Below are 20,694 nucleotides of genomic sequence, written 5' to 3'. Positions count from 1 at the left end.
TAGGTAATATCCCATTGTATCTATAGACCACCTTTTATTTCTCCATTCACCTGTTTGAAATGAAACCTGCTGTTTTCATTTTGGCTATATAATGCTGCTATAAAAATTGGTGCATCGGGCTGGAGAGATGGCTTAGCGGTTAAGCGCTTGCCTGTGAAGCCTAAGGACCCCGGTTCGAGGCTCGGTTCCTCAGGTCCCACGTTAGCCAGATGCACAAGGGGGCGCACGCATCTGGAGTTCGTTCGCAGAGGCTAGAAGCCCTGGCGCGCCCATTCTCTCTCTCTCCCTCTATCTGTCCTTCTCTCTGTGTGTCTGTTGCTCTCAAATAAAATAAATAAATAAAAATTTAAAAAAAATGGCGCGTAACTATCTCTGAGTCTCATTTCAGTCTGGGGTTATGTACTCATCTGTGAAATAGCTAGACCGTCTAGTAGTTCTGTCATGCCATCTTCCACATTTCCTCATCAACACCTGTCCTTTGGTATTATTTGTTTAAAGGTGCAACTGTGGAATGCTGGGAAGAGATCTTATGCCAGTAGTACATCTTGGTTAAAAACAAACAAAACGTGCCAGGCGTGGTGGCGCACGCCTTTAATCCCAGCACTTGGGACGCAGAGGTAGGAGGATTGCCATGAGTTCAAGGCCACCCTGAGACTCCATAGTGAATTCCAGGTCAGCCTGGGCTAGAGTGAAACCCTACCTCGAAAAACAAAAAACAACAACAACAAAAAATCCTGCAGAGCTAATGAAACAGCAAAGCCAGCAGCTCTGGTCATGGTCTTCAGCAGCACGCTGCTCTGTAGACTCCTTCCCACCAACCGAGACCCATAGGCTGGGCTGCATCTCAGTGTTGGAGAGGAAAACGCCTCTTCCGGATCTATTGGCCACCCCATTTTCTGCTTAGAAGGGGCAGAGGCTGGCTACATTTGACTTGTGTGTAACCAGTTTCCTCACACCCCTCCTCAGCTTTGGCTTTTGTGGTGAGAACACCAACCTTTCTCCCACGGCTCTCACCAAGTCCAGGAGAACTGTAACACAATCACTTGGGCCAGAGAGAAGTCCATAAGATGTGTAGTAGTCTTCTTCACACTCCCTTCCCTTTCCCGCATGCTCCCAGCTATGGAAAAGCTGCCCCTCGTAGCTTAGGAAGACTCCGAGGGCAAGTGAAATGTGAGACCTGAGACCTTGCTGCTGTCTTGTAAAAAGGCTTTATTTCTACATGTCATGGTCCCAGACTCGCTCCGAGGCACCATCATTTGTCTCAATTTGGCATCCTTGTGAGATTTTTTTTTTTTTTTGTAGTGCTTCTCCTTGAACAAGGAATGTCAAGTGAACTCTGTACATTGCCAGTTAAGTTTTAACAATAATTTAAAAATGCTGTTATCTCAGTGGTGCAAAGGGACCAACAAAAGGAACTTCACAACAGATTACAGCGGACCAGACCGACGCACACGTGGCTGAGGGCAGGGACCGAGCGGCTTATGTACAGGTGCCTGAAGGCGTGCAGTAGGGCAGGATACGGAGATCACACTGAATTTTCTAGCCCATCTGAAGACTCTGTACCTTTTCAGAAACGTCGACCTGTTTCCCTTCCAGTTTGTAGACACTTTTCTACAGGCTTCATGGTCTTTTCACTAATAAAAGTTCACTGAGTCAGACAGCCTGAAGCATTAAAAAAAAAATCTAAAAAACTGTTAACACTGACAAAATAAACTTAACTTAGAACACTCTGAGTTCAACAGGGAGATAAACCCAACTCAAGTGGAACAGTGCAAATTTAACAGACAGGCTGTCAGTATTCAGCAAGTGTTGTTCATAATCTCTGAAAATGTACATTTTTTGAAACTCTTATATTTTAAATCTATTTATACCTTATTTACCTTTTTGTTTCATATACTGTATGTAGAAAAAGATGGAGACAAAAATAGTTTTCTGAGCTATGAAAAAAATTATTACAGGCACATTTACTGTTTCATTCTAGAAACATCTCAGTTTCACAGGTTGAACATTCAGCAGCTGTGTGTGTGTTTGTGTGTATGTGTTTTAAAAACATTCTTTGACCTTGAGAAAAAAAAAACAAAAAACAAGATCTCTCCTTTGGGACAGAGTTTGGTTCATGGGGATGTTGTGGTTATGCAAATTACAGTGAGTTATTCAGTGATAATCCATGCAAGATTGCATCAGATCATAGGTGGGGCTTCTCTTCAGGCAGCTCCTCCTCACCATGTTCCTCCAAGGACAATGGGTCTCCAGGTGACTGAGATAGTGAGGCAGTGGGGGATGGTGGGGCCCAACGGGATGGAGGGCGGCGGTTTGCTGGTCTTTCCGGCCTGGAGAAGCAGGGCTCTAGGGATGGAGCAAGTGCAGAGCAAGGTAGTTCCTTTGGAGCCAAGAGAGGGAAACAGTGTTACTCAAACCAAAATTATCACCTGGGCAACTTCCCCCAACTTCGCAATAGACTCAAGCCAAATGGAAGAGGCTGGACCAACTTCAGAATGCGAGTGATTATTGCCCACATGGAGAATAACAGTGTGATCGGTTAAAGCTTCAACAGGAACGATTAGTGATGGGTGACATGGTATGTGACATCTGACGCATTATGATGAAAACATAGCAATACGATTTGACAGGGGTCTGCTTACAGAGCTCCTCCAGGACTGAACAGGAACACACAGAAGATGGGGTAGCAACTGGGGCCACCTTGTCACAGTCCCACCCAGGAAGACTCACTCCCATCCTTGGGCCTCTTGAAGTTCCCTTCAGCTACTATGGTAGTTTGCATTAGACGTCCCCCATGAACTCAAGTGCACTGAATGCCAGGTCCCCAGTTGGTGGTAATTTGGGAGGTGAAGCCTTGCTGAAGGAGGTGTGTTGCTGGGGCTGGGCTTCAGGTGTTTGAGCTAACTCCCCTGGCAGAGATCATTAGCTCACTCTCCTGCTGCTGTTTTCTATGTGCTGTGGCAGAAGTGATGCCCAGCCTCTGCTCATGCCAGGCTCTCCCCTGCCATCATGAAGCTTCCCCTCAAGACTATAAATCATTATATAAACTTTCCTCGGGCTGGAGAGATGGCTTAGTGGTTAAGATGCATGCCTGCCAAGCCTAAGGACACAGGTTCAATTCTCCAAGTCCCATGTAAGCCCGATGCACATGGTGGCACATGTGTCTGGAGTTCGTTTGCAGTGGCCAGAGGACCTGGCATGCCCATTATCACTTTCTCTGTGTCTCTAATAAATACATTTAAAAAAAAACAAACAACAAAAAACTTTCCTCCCATCAGCTACTTTTGGTTAGGTGGATTGTCCTAGCAACGAAAAAGTAACAATAACAGCTACTGAGTTGGTCCTCAGTCTATTCAAGACCTAGGATTTCGTCCAACTTTATTAGGAATGAGACTCGATTTAAAACAAACTCTGCTACTGTTTATTTCAAGCTGACTGGCAGTAGGCTAAACAAACTCCCACAGCATGGGGAAGAAATGCTGCAGGGAGAGATTTTAATTGGGGTCTAGCTTTCGCTAATGACTTGTCATGGTAGTAAGCAGTTTCACAAATTGGAATTAGAGTGCATGTGCGCTTTTGTGTTTCAGTCACCCTAATGCTGTGAGAGCTGCTCATGTGACCCACACTTGGCCATGGTACAAACTGCCTCTTGTCCTTATACTCAAGCTGATCTGGTTGTTTTAGGGACTGCTGAGCTACTTGTTCCTTGCCTGCATGTTAGGAAACAAGGACACCCAAACTTGGAAGAACCTGATACCCAGTAACATGCAACACTGTGGCACGAGGAACCTGAGTGACGTGGCATGACACCTGCATGATACCCACACGAAAAGCCAAGGTAATCAATTACTGCAACGAAAGGCATAGGAAGAATGGCATAGGATAAGGGGCCCATGAACACAGTCAAGAAGTGACCAGGAGGATTTAGAGACATGACAATTCAAAAGACCAGGATGGATATTAGTCAGCAGAATAGGGGAACAATAATGAGGGGGAGAGACAAATGTTGTGTCCACTGGGAAAGCAATGACACCTGGGAGAACATGGAACATGGCATGGCAGAGGAGGTGGCCAGTGAAGATGGCATGGGCCAGGGGGCAATGTGGGATCTCCAGGCTTCTGGAAGAGCAATGGAGGGGCAGAGTGGTTTCCCTACCTCTCTGTAGCAGAAAAAGGGTCATTAAACACTGAGAGCACTCCTTTAGAGCCCCTGCCTCTTTTTTGGCTAGTACCTTTCGTGACATGAGAGAAGCCCCCATGTTGGGGTAATGCCAGGCTGTACCTTTGGCTAATTTGGCCAAGGTACTGCCAGAACTCTTCCTCCTCACTACCTTAGTCCACATTGCTAGAAACACCAGGTTTGGGATCTGCTTGGTGTCTCTGTTCCCAATGCTGTAGAGTAGTGAGTAAGTGTGTGTGTGTGTGTGTGTGTGTGTGTGTGTGTGTGTGTGTGTGTCTGAGACTATGGGTCTATCTAGCCTCTCTTTCCACCTCCCTGGCTCTGAGGAACAAACTCCTCTTAGAGCACTCTGCACTAACATCTGCTTGTGCAGGAAGAAATGTGTGGCCATGAGGTCAAGGGAGCGAACACTTTCCTCAGTAAGACACCACCAGCACGTACAAAGATGCAATGTTTCTCCTTTACCCAGAAGTCAGTGCCATGGCCCAGGTGGGCTTTTCATTCTGGATGCTACCCTGGCAGTGCCTGCTTTGCAAATGGCCTTTCCCACCAGTTTCTTGGCCATTTTTTCCCCACAGGGACCTATCTTTTTCTTTTTTATCTCTGACAATGGCTATAATTTTGTACTCCAGGTGAAGGCCAGCAGAGGGGCTGGGCAACTGTATCCTTGACTGAAATCCCACGGTGTAGTTTCTCACATGCATCCTTGCTGGTCATTCTGAGAGAAGTTCTCACAAATATTTAGAACAAGGATGGCTATTACTTATTCACTCAACCAACATTTATCAGACACTGACTTTGTCACCTACAGTCTCACTTGAAAGGACAAGATACATTTGCTGTTATCACTCATGTCATGATTGCTTGCAAAAATGAAAGGAGGCTTCACACATCATGGCCACACCCCATTTCAGCACTTGGCAATATGTATATGCAAATGAAGTGCTGATGAGTAAAGATGGGGTAATTCTAGAGCCACATGAGGCTGGGCTCAAGGACTCCTCCAGGCAAGACCTCTGTGCCTGAGACATTTCCTTCCAGCCAATACAAGGAGAGACCACAGTAGACTCCTTATCACCCAAAATTCTTCCCCCCAAGGGGTCAACCCTCAAGAATGGGGAAAAAGAGGTACTTGGGCTTTGTGTCTGTTCCTTCATAGATGATGATGATGATGATGATGAAGGTCAATTGCCAACCACGAGTTACACAAGGTACACATGCAACTCTCCGGATGGTTGGGACTGAGGAAGAAGGCACTTACAGTGTGAGGCGGGCAGGGCTAGAGTCCCCACGGGGCAGTTAGTAAGACAGTTTGGTTCTAAACAGACAGACAGAAAAAGAACAGAAAAGCAAGTCGGTTGGAAAGTAGGTCTACAAACAGCAGTAAAAGTCAAACATCAGTGAGCAGGCGCAAGAGGAGCTTTGCTCTGGCTCAAGGAGGATGTCCACCGGAGAGAGCTGAGGTCCCTGACATAGTCCTGTCCTCTGTAACTTGCTAACTGAGTGAAAAAGGATACAGACTATGGAGAGTCTCGGGTCTCCCGAAACCACCCTTCAGCATTTAACTCTCAGACGGCCTGTGGCAGGGGTAGAGGAGGAAATGACACAGCTGAGGGTGGCAGCAGAGGCTGTTTCACAGCTCAGTCTACTGTGGTTACCACAACCCAGGTACTGCTGTTTGTGCTCAACTGTCCCCTCCATTATCACCTTGTCCTGGGAGGGAAGAGCAGCCCCCTGCTGGTCTGCCATCATTGCTTTCAGAGAGAGGCCAGGGTGACTTATGGGGGGGAGGTGAGACAGGAGCAAGGAGGGGACATTTCCTGTTACCCAAGACACCTGTGACGAGATCAATGATGCCACACAGGTTGCTTTGAGCAGGCTGTGAAATTAGCAGCTCTGATGTTTTGTGGATGAAGAACTTCTGTGTCATTCATGGAGAGATGGGGAGCAGTCTCTGGGTAGGGGGGGGTATTATATTAAGTCCATTCAAACAGGAGTAATCCCACTGGAAAGGAAAACCAGTGAACTTCTTGACCAAAAGGGAAAGAAGTGTCCAGGGCACTGAAATGCTGCTGTGAGTCTCCAGCTAGGTTCTGTGCCCCTATTAACTCAGCTTGTTGGGTAGTAAACATGCCAAGGGGAAAAAAAATCTAAAACATGTGCTTTACCGAAGGAAAAGGTGGGGGCCGTGTTACACTGACATGACCATTTCCCATGCCACAGTGCTTCGATCCCCTCATCAGACCATAGCTTCATATTGTCACAGAGTGCCTGAAGCATTCACCACCAGGAGCCCAAAGCTTTTTTGGGTCTCAAAATTTAATATCTACTTAGTCTCCAAAGTGGATACTCAAGATTTAGCTGATTGATGATGCTTTTGGACAGAGCTCTAATTTTAACTAATTCCTCCAGAGCCCCAACAAGGCAGGGTATTCACATACCTTCCCAAGCCCCAGATATTTTTCCTGTGGGTTCCTGAGGGGTGTGTGTGGAGAGGGACAACAAGACCAAAGAAGACTCCACTTGTCACCTGAGAAAGCTTACCCGGCAGTGTCTGTCCTCAGAGAGTGTAGACAACTCTACCATTAGACTTAGATCTTTGGGACAGTAGGCCATACACTAAGAATATTTACATTAGGTCGAACCATTGTCATTTCTATAGGCCATTAGCAATTCAGCATGCTCTCACCTATTTCTGGTTTGACCTCTGTATGTTGAGAATTCTTTGGTGGCCTAGAGGGAGAACCTCAATACCGTTTCTGTGCCATGAGAAATGCTGCAGGATCTACGCCTTCCTCTTCACCGAGCCAGGGGTGTAGTGTGCAAGGAAGCTGCGGGGCAGCCCAGGAGCACCCTGGTATCTATGTCTGGCCCTTTCCGTCCACAGGGCTGAACCTGGACAATGCTTACACAGTGTGTACTCCCCTGGGCTCTTGGTGAGTCACATTCACTGGCAAGTGTCACACACATGACCATTTGCCTGACAGTCATGTCTTTTCAGCACAGCATGAACTGCAAAGTGGGTGTGCCCACTGCCATCACCATCCTCATCATTGGGCTTTGTTTCATTTTGCTTGTTCTTGGTTGTGGAAATGGTAATGGTCATTACTGTGGTGGTGGTGATGTGAAAAACTACCATGTGGAGCAGGATGTGGTGGTGTCCACTTCCCAGCACTTGGAAGGCTGAGATAGGAGGATCACTATGAATTTGAGGCCAGTTTAGGCTACAGAGTGAGTTCCAGGTTAACCTGGGCTAGTGTGACACTGCCTCAAAAAAAACCCCAAAAAACAAAAAACAAAAAAAATCATAAGGGCGTATGTATCAAAACAGAATTTAGTGGTGACCAATGTGACCAATTCATGACAAACATCACCCCCATATTGTATTAGGGCAAGATTTTTTTTTTTTTGCCTTTATACATTTGTTTAACGTGATTTTACTACTAGGGAAATTTACAGACACAAGCGGGTGATTAATAAGATGTCAAACTGCTAATATGTACTGTGGCTGGTTTGGGAATCCAAAAGTGATTCTAGTTCCTGATGAAAGATGTGCTCATGTCTGTGTGGCCAAAATACCCTGCTACTCACCTCTCGTACTGCCACAAGCTTCAGTGCCCACAAGCCCTGATGCATACTCACAGGGTTGTTCTCACCCACACAAGTCACACAGAAAAGAGGGACAGCTACATCCCAGGTATAAAGCCCTGATCGCAGATCAGAGCACTCAGACCAGAGGGGAGAGCCAGAACCAAATTTGCCCTGTCCTCTTGATTTTGTGAAGACAGTAAAATAAACTTTTCTTCCCAAGGCTTGTGTCCCTGCCTATTGCTTTCTCATGTACACTCCATCCCCCCTCCCAGGTACAAGCAGCAAATAGGGACAGGGACTCCTGAAATCCCTGCCCAGTCTCTACCCCAGGCTTCCTCATGGCCAGCAGCTAAGGCTGGTGGGGAAAGGCACGGATACTCAACATTCTTTACCTCCATGGATCCTGGCTCAGTTGTGACCACTTCTCCTGCGTGGTTGTCGCTGGTAAGACTTGAGGGTCCATGGGTGACTTGTTTCCTCTCTTCCTTTAAGGCATGCTCCAACAACTTTTTGTTGAGGATCCGGGCCACATTCTCGGCGAGCGTGTAGCCAGGAGGAGCAGATAAGTCCTGCCTCACTGGCGTGCATTCTCCCCCATCTTCCCTGCCCATCTCTGAGCCAGCCCCTTGGGGGCTAGGTGACCTTCCTCGGGAACTGGTGCCTGTTTCCTGACCTAGGCCCAGATCCTGTCTAGGTTCTGCTGAGCGAGACCGGCTCCCAGCCCTCATCCCCTTCTGGAAGGGGTCCTGCACCACTGGAGTATGGTCGATGATGTTGAAGAGGCTGGAGAGACCGTCATTGATGGTGGTGTGCACAGGGCTCTCCCTTGTGGTGGTAGAGCGGGCCCAGGCTGACTCACTAAACCCTTTCTGGGCCATGCCCGGTGAGGTCCTGCTATTTGGCTGGTCTGCTTTGGAGAGGGGCTTCCTCTGAAGCTTAGGGGAACCATACTTGGGGGAGCAGCAGGTGCGTTCAAACTTGGCCTGCACCTTTTCGATGGCAGGGGCCACCTGCCTGCTCCTAAGGCTGCGGGAAGGAGAAGACACAGGTGTGGTGCCACCTCCGGCTTTTGGCGTGAGACACTTGTGGGGGCTGCTGGTGACGCCACTGGCACGCAGGGCCTCGGTCTGCAGGCCTACGCTTATGGTTTGGATTGTTTGTGTTCCTGCTGTCCGGGACCCGTTGGTCTGGCAGGCCATGTCCCTGACTTGAGGGTCAGTAGAAGCAGAGCAGATGGCATTTCTGACAGAGAAGGCCACTTCCTTCATGTCATCACTCATATTCTTAGACATATCTAGGCTGTGCAACGGAGAGGCAAACCCAAGGGAGGTGCAGAGGGGTCTGTCGAGGGGGCGGAGCGCCCCCTCCACATAGTCTCGGGGGTGTCTGGAGGGGGCACAAGACCACCTGCTGAGCACAGGTTCAGGATGACCCCCCTTGACATCTCCCAGGTTCCCTCTGGCTCTGCTTGTGGGAAAGGGACCCTCCGCACTGGTCACTATGCTGTCAACCCTGCGGATGGCAGGTGGGCTGTGCAACACATGGACCCCAGACTGTTCCGTGAGGACGTGGCTTCTCAGTGGCTGCTTCTGGCAGTGCTCTGGGCTGGTCATGGTGTCCGTGGTCATGGTGACACTGGTAGTCAGGTACCAAGAGGAATCAGGGAAAGGTTCTGTGGTGGCCTCATGCCCTGCCCTCCCCACGTCGGTCCGATCTGTCCAGACGTCCGGGGGCCTTTCAGCCCCAGCCCTCGGGGACGTGTAGTCCCAGTTCTTGCTATTGAATTCTTCGATGTACTTCAGGTCATCAGGAGACAGGGGTGGTGTGATGTCTTCCTTGTTGTTGGCAGATGGCAGGCCCTTCTCAGGCAGGAAGGGGGAGACATCCATCAGGCGTTGGAACTCAGACATGCAGGACACAGACACAGCCCTGAGGAAAGAGGCAAAACAGAAGGTGTCAGTGCCCTCCCAGAAGCTCCCTACAGCAGGGCTCATGCTGGGTTCTGCAAGACATATACCATGGAGGTGTACGCCTCTACCTAACTGTTAGAACACAGGCCGGCTGCTCAAGTCTTCTGCTCACAAGCTCACCTTCTGAATGTCTATTCTACTTTTTTCTGGAATTGCCCCTGAAGATTTTTTTTGTGTGTTATAATTTAACATAGCCACCCCTTAACTGCCATGGAAACCAGTGGAAAAGGTTGGAGGAGCTACAGTGCAGTCATATCTAACTCCAGACTGTGACATGGACACTCCAACCACCGTGGAGAGCCTTCACTGACCCCCTAATGTGACTTACTGAGTCCCAGCATCACAGCAAGCATCCATCATCTTATGCAGAGGAACATGCTGTGATCTCGGGCTCTAATGAACCAATGGGACATGACAGAGAAAGACTGTGATGAAAAAGCTACAAGCTAAAGTCTCCTTTCACCTAATCAGCTTCAACCTCTATTGGCTTGAAGGACTAATACCTTAGAAGGTCATGTGGAAGATGTAAGAGTGTGGTGTTTTGACTCAGGTGTCCCCCATAAACTTAGGTATTCTGAATGCCAGTCTCCCCAGCTGACAGCAATTGGCAATTAAAGCCTCCTGAAGGTAGTGTATTTTGGGGGGTGGGCTTATAGGTATTATAGCCAGTTTCCCCATGCCAGTGTTTGGCACACTCTCCTGTTGCTATGGTCCACCTAATGATGGCTGGGGGGTGATGTCCACCCTCTGCTCATGCCATTGTTTTCCCTGCCATCATGGAGCTTCCCCTTGAGACAAAATAAACCTTGTTTCCCCCACAAGCTGTTCTTGGTTGGGTGGTTTCTACCAGCAATGCAAACCTGACTGCAACAAAGAGAAAGGAGGAAAGTGGAACACATAACCAGACTAGAACTTCGTTTCCAAGTCTGGTTTCAACCAAGAGCTCCATGAAACCTATCAAATTCACTAGTGGGCTCATTCCACCTCCGCCTTCTCTGCTCCCTTATTTATGGCCACATTTTTTGTGTGTGTTTATGTTCCACTGTTACATCATAGATAAGAGAAAGCCTCTTGTAGACACTTACACACCATGGAAGGGAGAAGACAGGTGAGTTGGAGCGATCACTGCTGTCTGATCCACATGGATGTTGGTGTCAATTTCTCAATGTCATCACTGTAATTCCATATTTATGAATCTGATATGAATTCACTGAATACCTTCCAAATACCCAGTAGGCACAACAGAGGCACTGAGATATGTATTGGTTAAGTTAGGAAGGAGGCTGGTGGCTGGCTGTGCCCATCACCTCAGGTGACATAACCTCTGCATCCTGGAATCCCTCCAGCTGGGGTGAGGGTGAGGTGGACATGGATTCCCTATCAACACAACTATAGCACTTGCTTATGACACATATTAATGCTCCCTAGAGCTTATACATAAGGTTCTAGACCAGCCCAGGTCCTGATGAAGGGGCCCTAGATCAAGTGTATACCTTCTCCTACCTAGGATCTATTAATAATGATGAGATCAGACTAGGGCTCTGCTCTGAGCAAGTCTACCTATTGACCATGGCACAGAAACATCAGGGGCACACATGGATGGGGGGGGACTTTGTGCCTCTGAGTCTCAGCTGGTAGAGTGGATCAAACGATGACAAAGAAAGGAGAGACATCAACCTTAGCAGTGGTCACATAAACAAAACAAGACCGGGACATACTGGAAACATATATAGGCAAGAGGTGCATAGGAAACCCACCAAGTGGTTAGAAACCAGAGGGAAAAGGGATGGAGGAGAGGTGAGGCGTCTTCACTTTTTTTGTTGTTGTTTTTTTTGTTTTTCAAGGTAGGGTCTCACTTTAGCCCAGGCTGACCTGGAATTCACTGTATAGTCTCAGGGTGGCCTCGAACTCACGGTGATCCTCCTATCTCTGCCTCCTGAGTGCTGGGATTAAAGGCATGCGCCACCACGCCCGGCTATCTTCACATTTTTTTATGTGCTGAACATTTTGATACGGTTTACACTTTACAATGGCATGTTGATTACTTTTAAATCAATAGAAACAAGTAAAATTTAAAAACCAAAACCAGCTACAGTGCAAGAAGAAAACGGAAAGGTCAGAGGTTTGGGTGGTAAAGAAGGCTGGCTCTCACCCTAACCTGGGCACAGGTGCGAATGTAGATGTCAATGGGGAAAGACAGTAGATGGTGAAATGACAGCTAAACTCCACTGCTGCCTCTGTGAAAGGTACTGTTTTGTTTCATGTGCATTAACACATGCAGGCTATAAAAATAAAATATATAAAATTAAAAAAATATTTAGCATTAGGGAGATGGCTCGACAGTTCAAAGGCATTTGCGCCAGGTGTGGTGGCACATGCCTTTAATCCCAGCACTTGGGAGGCAGAGGTAGGAGGATTGTGTGAGTTCGAGGCCACCCTGAATTCCAGGTCAGCCTGAGCTAGAGTGAGACCCTACCTCTGAAACAAACAAACAAAAAAGGCATTTGCAAAATCTATCAGCCTGGGATCAATTCCCCGGCATCCACATAAAGCCAGATGTATAAAGTGGCACATGCATCTGGAATTCGTTTGCACTGGCAAGAGGTCCTGTTGCACCCTTTTTCATATTCTCATTCTCTCTTTCCTTGCCAAAAAAAAAAAAAAATGATCTAGGGCTGGAGAGATGGCATAGAGGTTAAGGTGCTTGCCTGTGAAGCCTAAGAACTTGTTCAAATCTCCAGGTCCCATGTAGCCAGACGCAGTTACACAAGTGTGCAATGTTGTACATGCGTTCAAGCATCTGGAGTTTGTTCGTAGCTGGCTGAAGGTCCTGGTGTGCCCTCTCTCAAAAAAAAAAAAAAAAAATCTAAAGCTCGCTTACTTACAGATGAGAAAGTGGAGGCCTAAAACCACCTACCCAAGGGCATAGATTAGAAAGGGTAGATGTGATTTGGACTCCCAAGTGCCCAAGGCCAATAGTTCTGCCATGCATGACCAAAGGGGAGTGAAAAAACCAATGAGCGGAGTAACTCTGCAGGCTGTGAGGCCTGGCAGCTTAGAACGGAAGAAGGATCCTTCACGGCCTCTTCATGGGGAAATGAAGGATGAGAACTGAAAATAGCAAAGAGCCCCAAAAGTTTCATGTAGTGAAAAAAAATATGTATCTACAGTAATGAACGTAAGTGTAAGACAGGAGAGCAGCCCGGCACGGGGAGAGCCGGCATGCGTGCGACCCAGCAACACCAACTACGATATATTTTCTTTGGAGATTCCAGACAGAAAAAGAAAAAAAACAAAAAACAAACTTTAATAAATCCTCCTAGTAGACCAAAAACATCCATTAGGCACATAATATATAAAATGTCTCATATGTCAAGAGGGAATTTTTTTTTTCCCAAAATTCACATGAGAAGAGAGTTTTCCAAGGACCTTTTCAAAAACCACTCCTTTGCACATACCAAGTTCTTACCACAAAACTAATACACCCAGGAAATACAGTGTGCCTGGCTTTTTGTTGCTGATACTCAAAAGCAGTATATTTTTTGAAAAGAATAATAAGATGCAATTATCTACTATTAAGTCATTTTAAAGAGAGTATCCATATACACTGCTTCAAAAAGATAGGATTTTAAGGCCAAGAGACATTTAATTCAGTAATCTGTTATTTTCATCAATCTTACTTACCTTTGAAGATTTCCCCTATGATTTTCTTCTTCCTGTAAAAAAGAAAAAAGTTCATCTGAGTCAATTTTGGTTGCCTAGGAACCCTGACTGTACTAATGTGACTGGTTTCACTCTGCTCCCCTGAGGTGTCATTTAAAATGCACGCTGAGGTCAAGTGTTAGGCAGGAGTGCAAAGGGGGAGGGTGCATTTTTCAGGAACTGGAGGGGCTGGCTGAGTGAGAAGGTCTGGTTGGAAATGTGGAGGAAATAACTCATCTGTGGCTCCTCAAAGGACTTTCCTTCTTTATTGCACAGGTTTCAAAGACACAGAAAGACTGACTTGCTGTCTTCTGGTCTAAAATCTTGTATGAATGTTGAAAAGACATCCTTGGGCCGCTGTTTGGTTTTAAGTAGTCTGAGGATCAACCAGTGGAATAACAGTGATTACCACTGAAGACGGACGGGCTGGGTGTGGTCACCTCTATAATCCTAGCACTTGGGAGGCTGAGATGGGAAAGGTCATCATGAGCTTAAGGCCAGCTTGGACAACAAAATGATTGCCAGGTTAACCTGGGTTGGAGTGAGACCCTGTTTCAAATAAGGAGGAAGAGGAGAAGGAGATGGAAGAGGAAGAGAAGGAAGGAGGAGGAGGAAGAGGAGAGCTGTGCTGGCAAGAAGCACAGTAGGTTGTCAGTTAAGGAAACACTCGTGCTGATACAGTGTGAAAGAAACAAGGCTGTGACAGTAAATGAAACAATATTCCTTGGGGCAGTGTATATTGAAGGGTGCCCCTCCTCTTGGTGAGCCTGCCCTTGTCAGTGCCACATAGATGAGTAGGGCAGTCCTAGCCACTCACAGCTAGAGCCAGGACACAGTCGGTGTTCCCACTCGGGTCCCATGTGCCACAGAAATTGCCTGTAGGTGTGTAGGCTGGGCAGGACAGTCTGACACATACTACCCAGGTGAAGGCCTAACCAACCTCCCTCATGTGACTCAAGCACCAGCTGGGCATCATTTGATCTGCAAGTTTGAAATCTGAAATGCTCCAAAGTCTGAAACTTTTTGAGTGCTGAGGTTTATTTCACACACAAATTGAACAGACCAAGTAAAATTGCTGTCAGGCTAGCCAGGTGTGTTGGCTGTGAGTTCGAGGCCACCCTGAAACTACATAGTGAGTTCCAGGTCAGCCTGGGCTTGTGTGAAACTCTACCTTGAAAAAGAAAATTGCTGTCAGGCTATGTAAGATGAAAATGAAACATGAATCATTTGGGAGTTTGACTTTGGTCATATCTCTGTGTAATCTTATCACGGACATGCAAATATTCCAAACTCAACAACAACAACAAAAAATCTGAAATTCTTCTATTTGCAGCACTCTGAATCAGGGGCACTCAGCCTGTATATTTTCCCCACATCTCAATTACCCTATTTGGGATGAACTCTTTGAAGTATTAAGTATTTGGGAAGAACAAATGTCAGGTATAGCAACTGTAAGACTAGTTCACACATAATGATCCCTAGTAGCAGTTTTTAGAATAAGGTTTTAGAAAGGGCATAATCAGGGCTGGAGATATGGCTCGGTGGTTAAGGTGCATGCCTGTAAAGTCTAGCAACCTAATTTCAATTCCCCAGTACTCAGGTAAAGCCAGATGCACAGTGGCACATGGTTCTGAAGTTCATTTACAGTGGCTGGAGGCCCTGGTGCCTCCATTCATTCTCTCTGTCTCTGCCAGGTGTGTTGGCACATGCCTCTAATCCCAGCACTTGGGTCACTGAGGTAGGAGGAGGATCACTATGAGTCCTAGACCAGCCTGAGACTAATTCCAGGTTAACCTGGGCTACAGCCAAGTCCCTACCTCAAAGAAACAAAACAACAAAAAAGCATAATCAGAGAAAAAGCAAATAATACTGTGCCCTAGAAATTTTGGTAGCTAACTTAATTCATCCATGTGGTAATATAATTGACATCGTTTCTAATCATTGGATTTTCCCCTCCACACTTGGCCTAGAATAATGTTTACAGTATGTCAGTGTTTGTGATATCTGCTACTTGTAAGTGTTAAGAAATTAAGAAATGTTCAGTTATTAGTTTCCTAGAATTGAAAAAGAATATTATGATTTTAAGAAAGTTGAGGCTGGAGAGATGAATTAGTGGTTAAGGTGCTTGTCTACAAAGCCTAACGACCCAGGTTTGATTTCCTATTACCCACGTAAAACCAGATGCATTAAACGGCACAAGCTCCTGGAGTCTGTTTGCAGAAGCTGGAGGCCCTGGTATGCCCATTGTCTTTGTCTGTCTTTATCTGTTTCTGCTTGAAAAATAAATAAAGTTTTTAAAAGGGCAGTTGAAAATATACATTTCCCAGAATTATTTTCTCTTGTGCATTTTGTTGCCTAGACTCACTCCAGACCTTCATTTTGCACAGGACACTAGTTCAGAGTTCCTAAATCCAAAACCAAGGTGGTTAAGTTAAACTGACCCTTTTGTAGCAGGAGTGAAAGGTCAGGGCAGGCAAGCAAAATGGTCACCACTGGCAAGACTTTATTTCATTCAAAGCACAGGGTGCCCCAGGAACCTGCCAGGACAGGGCTTTGCCAGACAGTGACTGCATCTAGTGACAGCTCCCTCATTGTGCTGTTAGTGACTGAGCAGAAAAACCCCGGCTGACCTCGGCGAGACAGTTCCCGAGGGGTGGCGCTTCCTCTGCCTCTTCATCCAGGGACAAGGCATCCAAGTAGAGGTTCTCGCTGGCTGAACACCTGTCTGACTCCTTTAGCTTGGAAAGTGGCCTCTCTTCAAAGGGAATGGAGTCAGTGTCGGCACAGGGCCACATGGACACAGGTCGGGGTGCACGGAGGCCTCCTTGGTGCATAAAGGGACGGTTGTTGCCTTCTTTTTGATCATGAAGGAAACTGCCACCTCTCCGCGGACTGTTCTCTTTCTGTAACTTGGATGTTAAAAATGGAAACAGTTAGTACCCCCTTTCCAGTTTGACAGTCTTCCTAATGCCACCTTTTCTCCACTACTTGTAGTTATATATGTGTCAATCTGAAAGACTTGGCTAGAAAACAAATGCTCTTGAGGTTCTGATCTCAATTTCAAAATGTGACATACTAGTATAAATGCTTTGTTAAGGAAACCACAATTTCAGGCTTGGGCAGATGGCTCAGCAGTTAAGGGCACTTGCTTGCAAAGCCTACCACATAAGGTTCGATTTCCCATTATCCATGTAAAGCCAGATGGATAAAGTGGCTCATACATCCGGAGCATGGCAGGAGGCCCTGTCATGCCCATTCTCTCTCTCAAATAAGTAGATAAAACCACAATTTCATCTGGAGTAGACAAACTGCATTTGCCATACACAAGTATGGCCAACTCTTTCTAATGCAAATACTTGCTTTTTTCTGCATTTCTGTCTTAAGATATGTATGTTTTCTTTAAAAAGAATTTTTTTGTTTATTTTTATTTATTTATTTGACAGCGACAGAGAGAGGGGGGGGGAGAATGGGTACGCCAGAGCCTCCAGCCACTGCAAACGAACTCCAGACGCTTGCGCCCCCTTGTGCATCCGGCTAATGTGGGTCCTGGGGAATCGAGCCTCGAACTGGGGTCCTTAGGCTTCACAGGCAAGTGCTTAACTGCTAAGCCATCTCTCCAGCCCAAGATATGTATGTTTTCATTGCTTTAGTGCTATGCTCATGGGAAATTATACAATCATTTACAAATTAAGGTGGTGGCTAGAGAGATGGCTCAATGGTAAAAGGCACTTACTTGCAAAACCTGACGGCTGGGGTTTGATTTGCCAGGGCCCACATAAAGCCAGATACACAAAGGGGCACATGTGTCTGGAGTTCATTTGCAGTGATAGGAGGCCCTGGAATGCCCATTCTCTCTCTTTCAAATAAATAAATTAATTAACATGGTTAAACATCATGTGTATAACTCTCCTTTGGAATTACTTTCAGAACTTTAGATATGCCCCATGGTGTTCAGTCACTGACGGTAAACTCCTGAGATATTATTTTAATTGCTTGAAGACACACAGAACAGGTTCTATCTATAACCTGAGTTACTGAACTAAATTGGAGCCATTTGGTTAAAAACAGCTTAAATTTTGCTTGGGAGGATTAAAACTTAGCTCTAAAGACAGCTAAAGATCTGGCAGATTTGTTGGCTCACTGTGGTGAATTCATGCAGTAATGGGCCAATGCAGGATACTTGGAGTTACAAAACCGATTTGGAGGAGCTGGAGATGCAGCCCAGTAGGAGGGCACTGCCTTGCATGAGCAAAGCCCTGAGTTTAACTCCCAGCATGGATGGATGGATGGGAGAATGGAAGGAAGGGAGGGAGGGACTGAACAAGACTTTTAGATGCATGGCTTGCTGATGAGTGTAAGCTCCAAATTCTGCTCAACTCAGCTTAGGTTCCCCCTCTGTAAAGTAGGGTGTAGACACAGGTGACAGATCCAGTGATGCCCAAAGAGCCAAAGAGGCCTGGCTCATGCGCAGCTTGTTGGGCTGGGGACACACAGATGAGCAGCCTTCATGCAGGGGAGAGTTCTATTCTAGACTATCTTGAGGGGGGAACTATGCAAATCACAGAGGACTGCTGCGACAGCCCAGAGACGTGTCTCACTGGCTTTCCCTCCACTCACCCCATCTTCTTCCTTCTGTCTCCCTTTCTAACCATGTGCAGAAAGCACAACTGAGACTTGAAGCTATTTCCACCTATGGATTTCTAATGAGACCTTCACTAGTGACAGACCCACACTTTCCTACATTGATGTCTTCTTGAATAACAGAGCTATCTGAATGGTCAAAATGACATTTGGATTTGACCTGAAGAGGTAGTTAACTAAAGATTTCCAGTTCTCAAGTGCTTGAACTCTCTCCAACATGGATAGCTTCCTTTTAATTTTTTTTACAAATTTATTTTTGTGAATTTGTGGGTGCATGCATGTGTGTGTATATGTGTACACACATACACCAGGGTTTCTTGTTGCTGCAAACAAGGAGCTGGGGAATTGAACTCAGACACACAGGCTTTCATGCAAGTGCTTCTAACCACTAAATCGTCTCCCAGTAACCTGATTTGAGCCTCCACCCACAAGCTAGACATATAAGTATGGTTCTGGAGCTATCAGGAGGAAGCCAAAGAGATAATGAGTACAAATAGACTTTCTCTCAGTTTTAGTAATTTCATTGGTGGTAGAACGAATGTCTCCATGCATAAAAATATGAGGAAGAGAGAAATTCAAGCAGACTAAGCTGAGATATTAGAGTCTGCAGCAGGTTCACACAACAGATCACTCTAGGTTTGAGCTCAGCGCCCCCCCCCTCCTCTTCCCCTCTGGTGACGCAGTTCTTTGCAATTCTCTTAACAATCTTAACTGCTTTACTATATATATAGGAAAGCTTTTTATTATCTCCATTGAACACATGTCAGTGCAGTTTAGTTTCAACATATGATCATCTCCAAGTTATTTTGGGCAAGGAATTAAAATACAAGAATCACACTGGAAGCTGTGAATATGTGCTGAGGGTGTGTGTGAAGGGGAAGAAGGAATGACTAAAGGGAGGGCTATGAACAAGCACATTCTAACTCAGTAAAGTGGGATTTCAAAAATAAACCCAGGCAGCCAGCAGCAGCTTGCACTAGAGCTGCTAAGTGTCAAGTTTCCTAAAAATGAGCTGCAGTGGTTGTAGCTGGCAGTCTGCGCTGCTAAGATGCCTGCGTGGTGCTGTAATGGAATACCAGGTTCTTAACGAACAGGGCTCCTCTGGGCAGCGCATCTACTGTACTTGCAAGCTGACAGCAGAGCAATGTTTAAAGCAAATAGAAAGTTCACCACATTTGCATTGCAAATAGTTTTGGGCACAATAAAGCCTCATGAGTGTCACCTTACTGGACACCAGACTAGTCAAAAGAAAAAAAAAAGGATGTTTTGTCAACAGGCTTGAAAAAATAGACTTTCATGCTGTAAAGGCAAGTGACTTAAGAAAATTACTGGCAGGATCCTGGGTGATGCACAGCTTTCCTTTTTAGCAAATACAGTGACAGATGACTGTTAACTGGGAGCTCAGCAATCCTAAGGAGAAATCCAGTGTGACTCTAAAAGTTCATGTTAACTACCTTCCCACCCAACACAGGGTGAGAGCGAGAAGAGACACTACCCGGACTGATGAGACGCACTGTACAACCCGAGCCACTTATCACACAAACTGCCTCGTGTGCTATAGAAATTATGCAAGAATTTAATGACGCTGGACAAGTATGAAGCATGTGTTCTGGAAGTGGAAAATGGATTTAGTGTTACCTCCTTCACTGTCTGTATTAGGTTATCATGGCGAAGGCTCTATGGCTTACCAAGGAGTCAAATATCAAGTAGACATTGTGGAGAAGATTCAGTTACATTTCTTGTTTATCTGTGGAATGTGTAGCTAAGTTAAATGAACAAACAACTCAATGAGTGATATAGTTTGCACACAGACCCATAGATGTACATACATCTCTATACACACTTGAACCAATTTATTCTTTTTTTAAAAATATGTTATTTATTTGAGAGAGAGCAAGAAAGTGGGAGGGGGGAGAGAGAGAATGAGTGGGTGTGCCAGGGCCTCTAGCTACTGCAAATGAATTCCAGATGCATGTGCCACCTTGTGCATCTGGCTTACATGGGTACTGGGAAATTGAACCTGGGTCTTTAGGCTTCATGGGCAAGTGCCTTAACCACTAAGCCATCTCTACAGCCCCAACTTACTCTTTTTGTTAAAAAGTATATTTATTTATTCATTCATTTGCAAGGAGAGGGAGAGAGAGGAAGGAAGGGAGGGAGGGAGGAAGAGGGAGAAGGAGACAGACACACACACACACACACATACACACACACACACACACACACACAGAGAGAGAGAGAGAGAGAGAGAGAGAGAGAGAGAGAGAGAGAGAAAGAAAATGAATGAACATCGGAATGGGCACACCAGGACCACTTGCTGCCATAAACAAACTCCAAACACATGTGTCACTCTCTGCATCTGGCTTTAGGCTATCCGGCTTTGCAAGCAAGTGCCTTACCTGCTGAGCCACCTCTCTAGTCCTTCAACTTATTCTTTTATTTAGAAAATATCTAAACAATAACTGTACTGAAGTTTTAGGGCTGGGCACTGAGACTTATAAAACTATCTTTTAAAATATTGAACACAGGCTGGAGAGATGGCTTAGCGGTTAAGCGCTAGCCTATGAAGCCTAAGGACCCCGGTTCAAGGCTTGATTCCCCAGGACCCAC

General features: G+C 46.0%; 1 protein-coding gene across 5 annotated transcripts in view; it reads right to left on the bottom strand.

Moving 5' to 3' along the window:
- Positions 1-1,189: 1,189 nt before the first annotated feature.
- Mtcl1 (microtubule crosslinking factor 1) overlaps positions 1,190-20,694 on the bottom strand; it is a 138,133-nt gene continuing 118,628 nt past the window's right edge. For 3 of the 5 annotated variants that reach the window (XM_045143903.1, XM_004662671.2, XM_045143906.1), the window contains 4 exons: positions 16,074-16,352; positions 13,426-13,457; positions 8,164-9,700; positions 1,190-2,380 (listed from right to left, as the gene is read on the bottom strand). In XM_045143903.1, coding sequence (XP_044999838.1) covers positions 2,186-2,380; positions 8,164-9,700; positions 13,426-13,457; positions 16,074-16,352 — 2,043 coding nt within the window. In that variant the 3' untranslated portion in view covers positions 1,190-2,185. Of the gene's footprint in view, positions 2,381-5,441; positions 5,499-8,163; positions 9,701-13,425; positions 13,458-16,073; positions 16,353-20,694 lie in introns of all 5 variants that reach the window. The other 2 variants (XM_045143904.1, XM_045143905.1) reach the window with 1 other exon arrangement.

The sequence above is a fragment of the Jaculus jaculus genome, chromosome 2, assembly GCF_020740685.1.
Source record: "Jaculus jaculus isolate mJacJac1 chromosome 2, mJacJac1.mat.Y.cur, whole genome shotgun sequence".
NCBI lineage: Eukaryota > Metazoa > Chordata > Mammalia > Rodentia > Dipodidae > Jaculus > Jaculus jaculus.
This window is presented reverse-complemented; position numbering and strand designations above follow the sequence as displayed.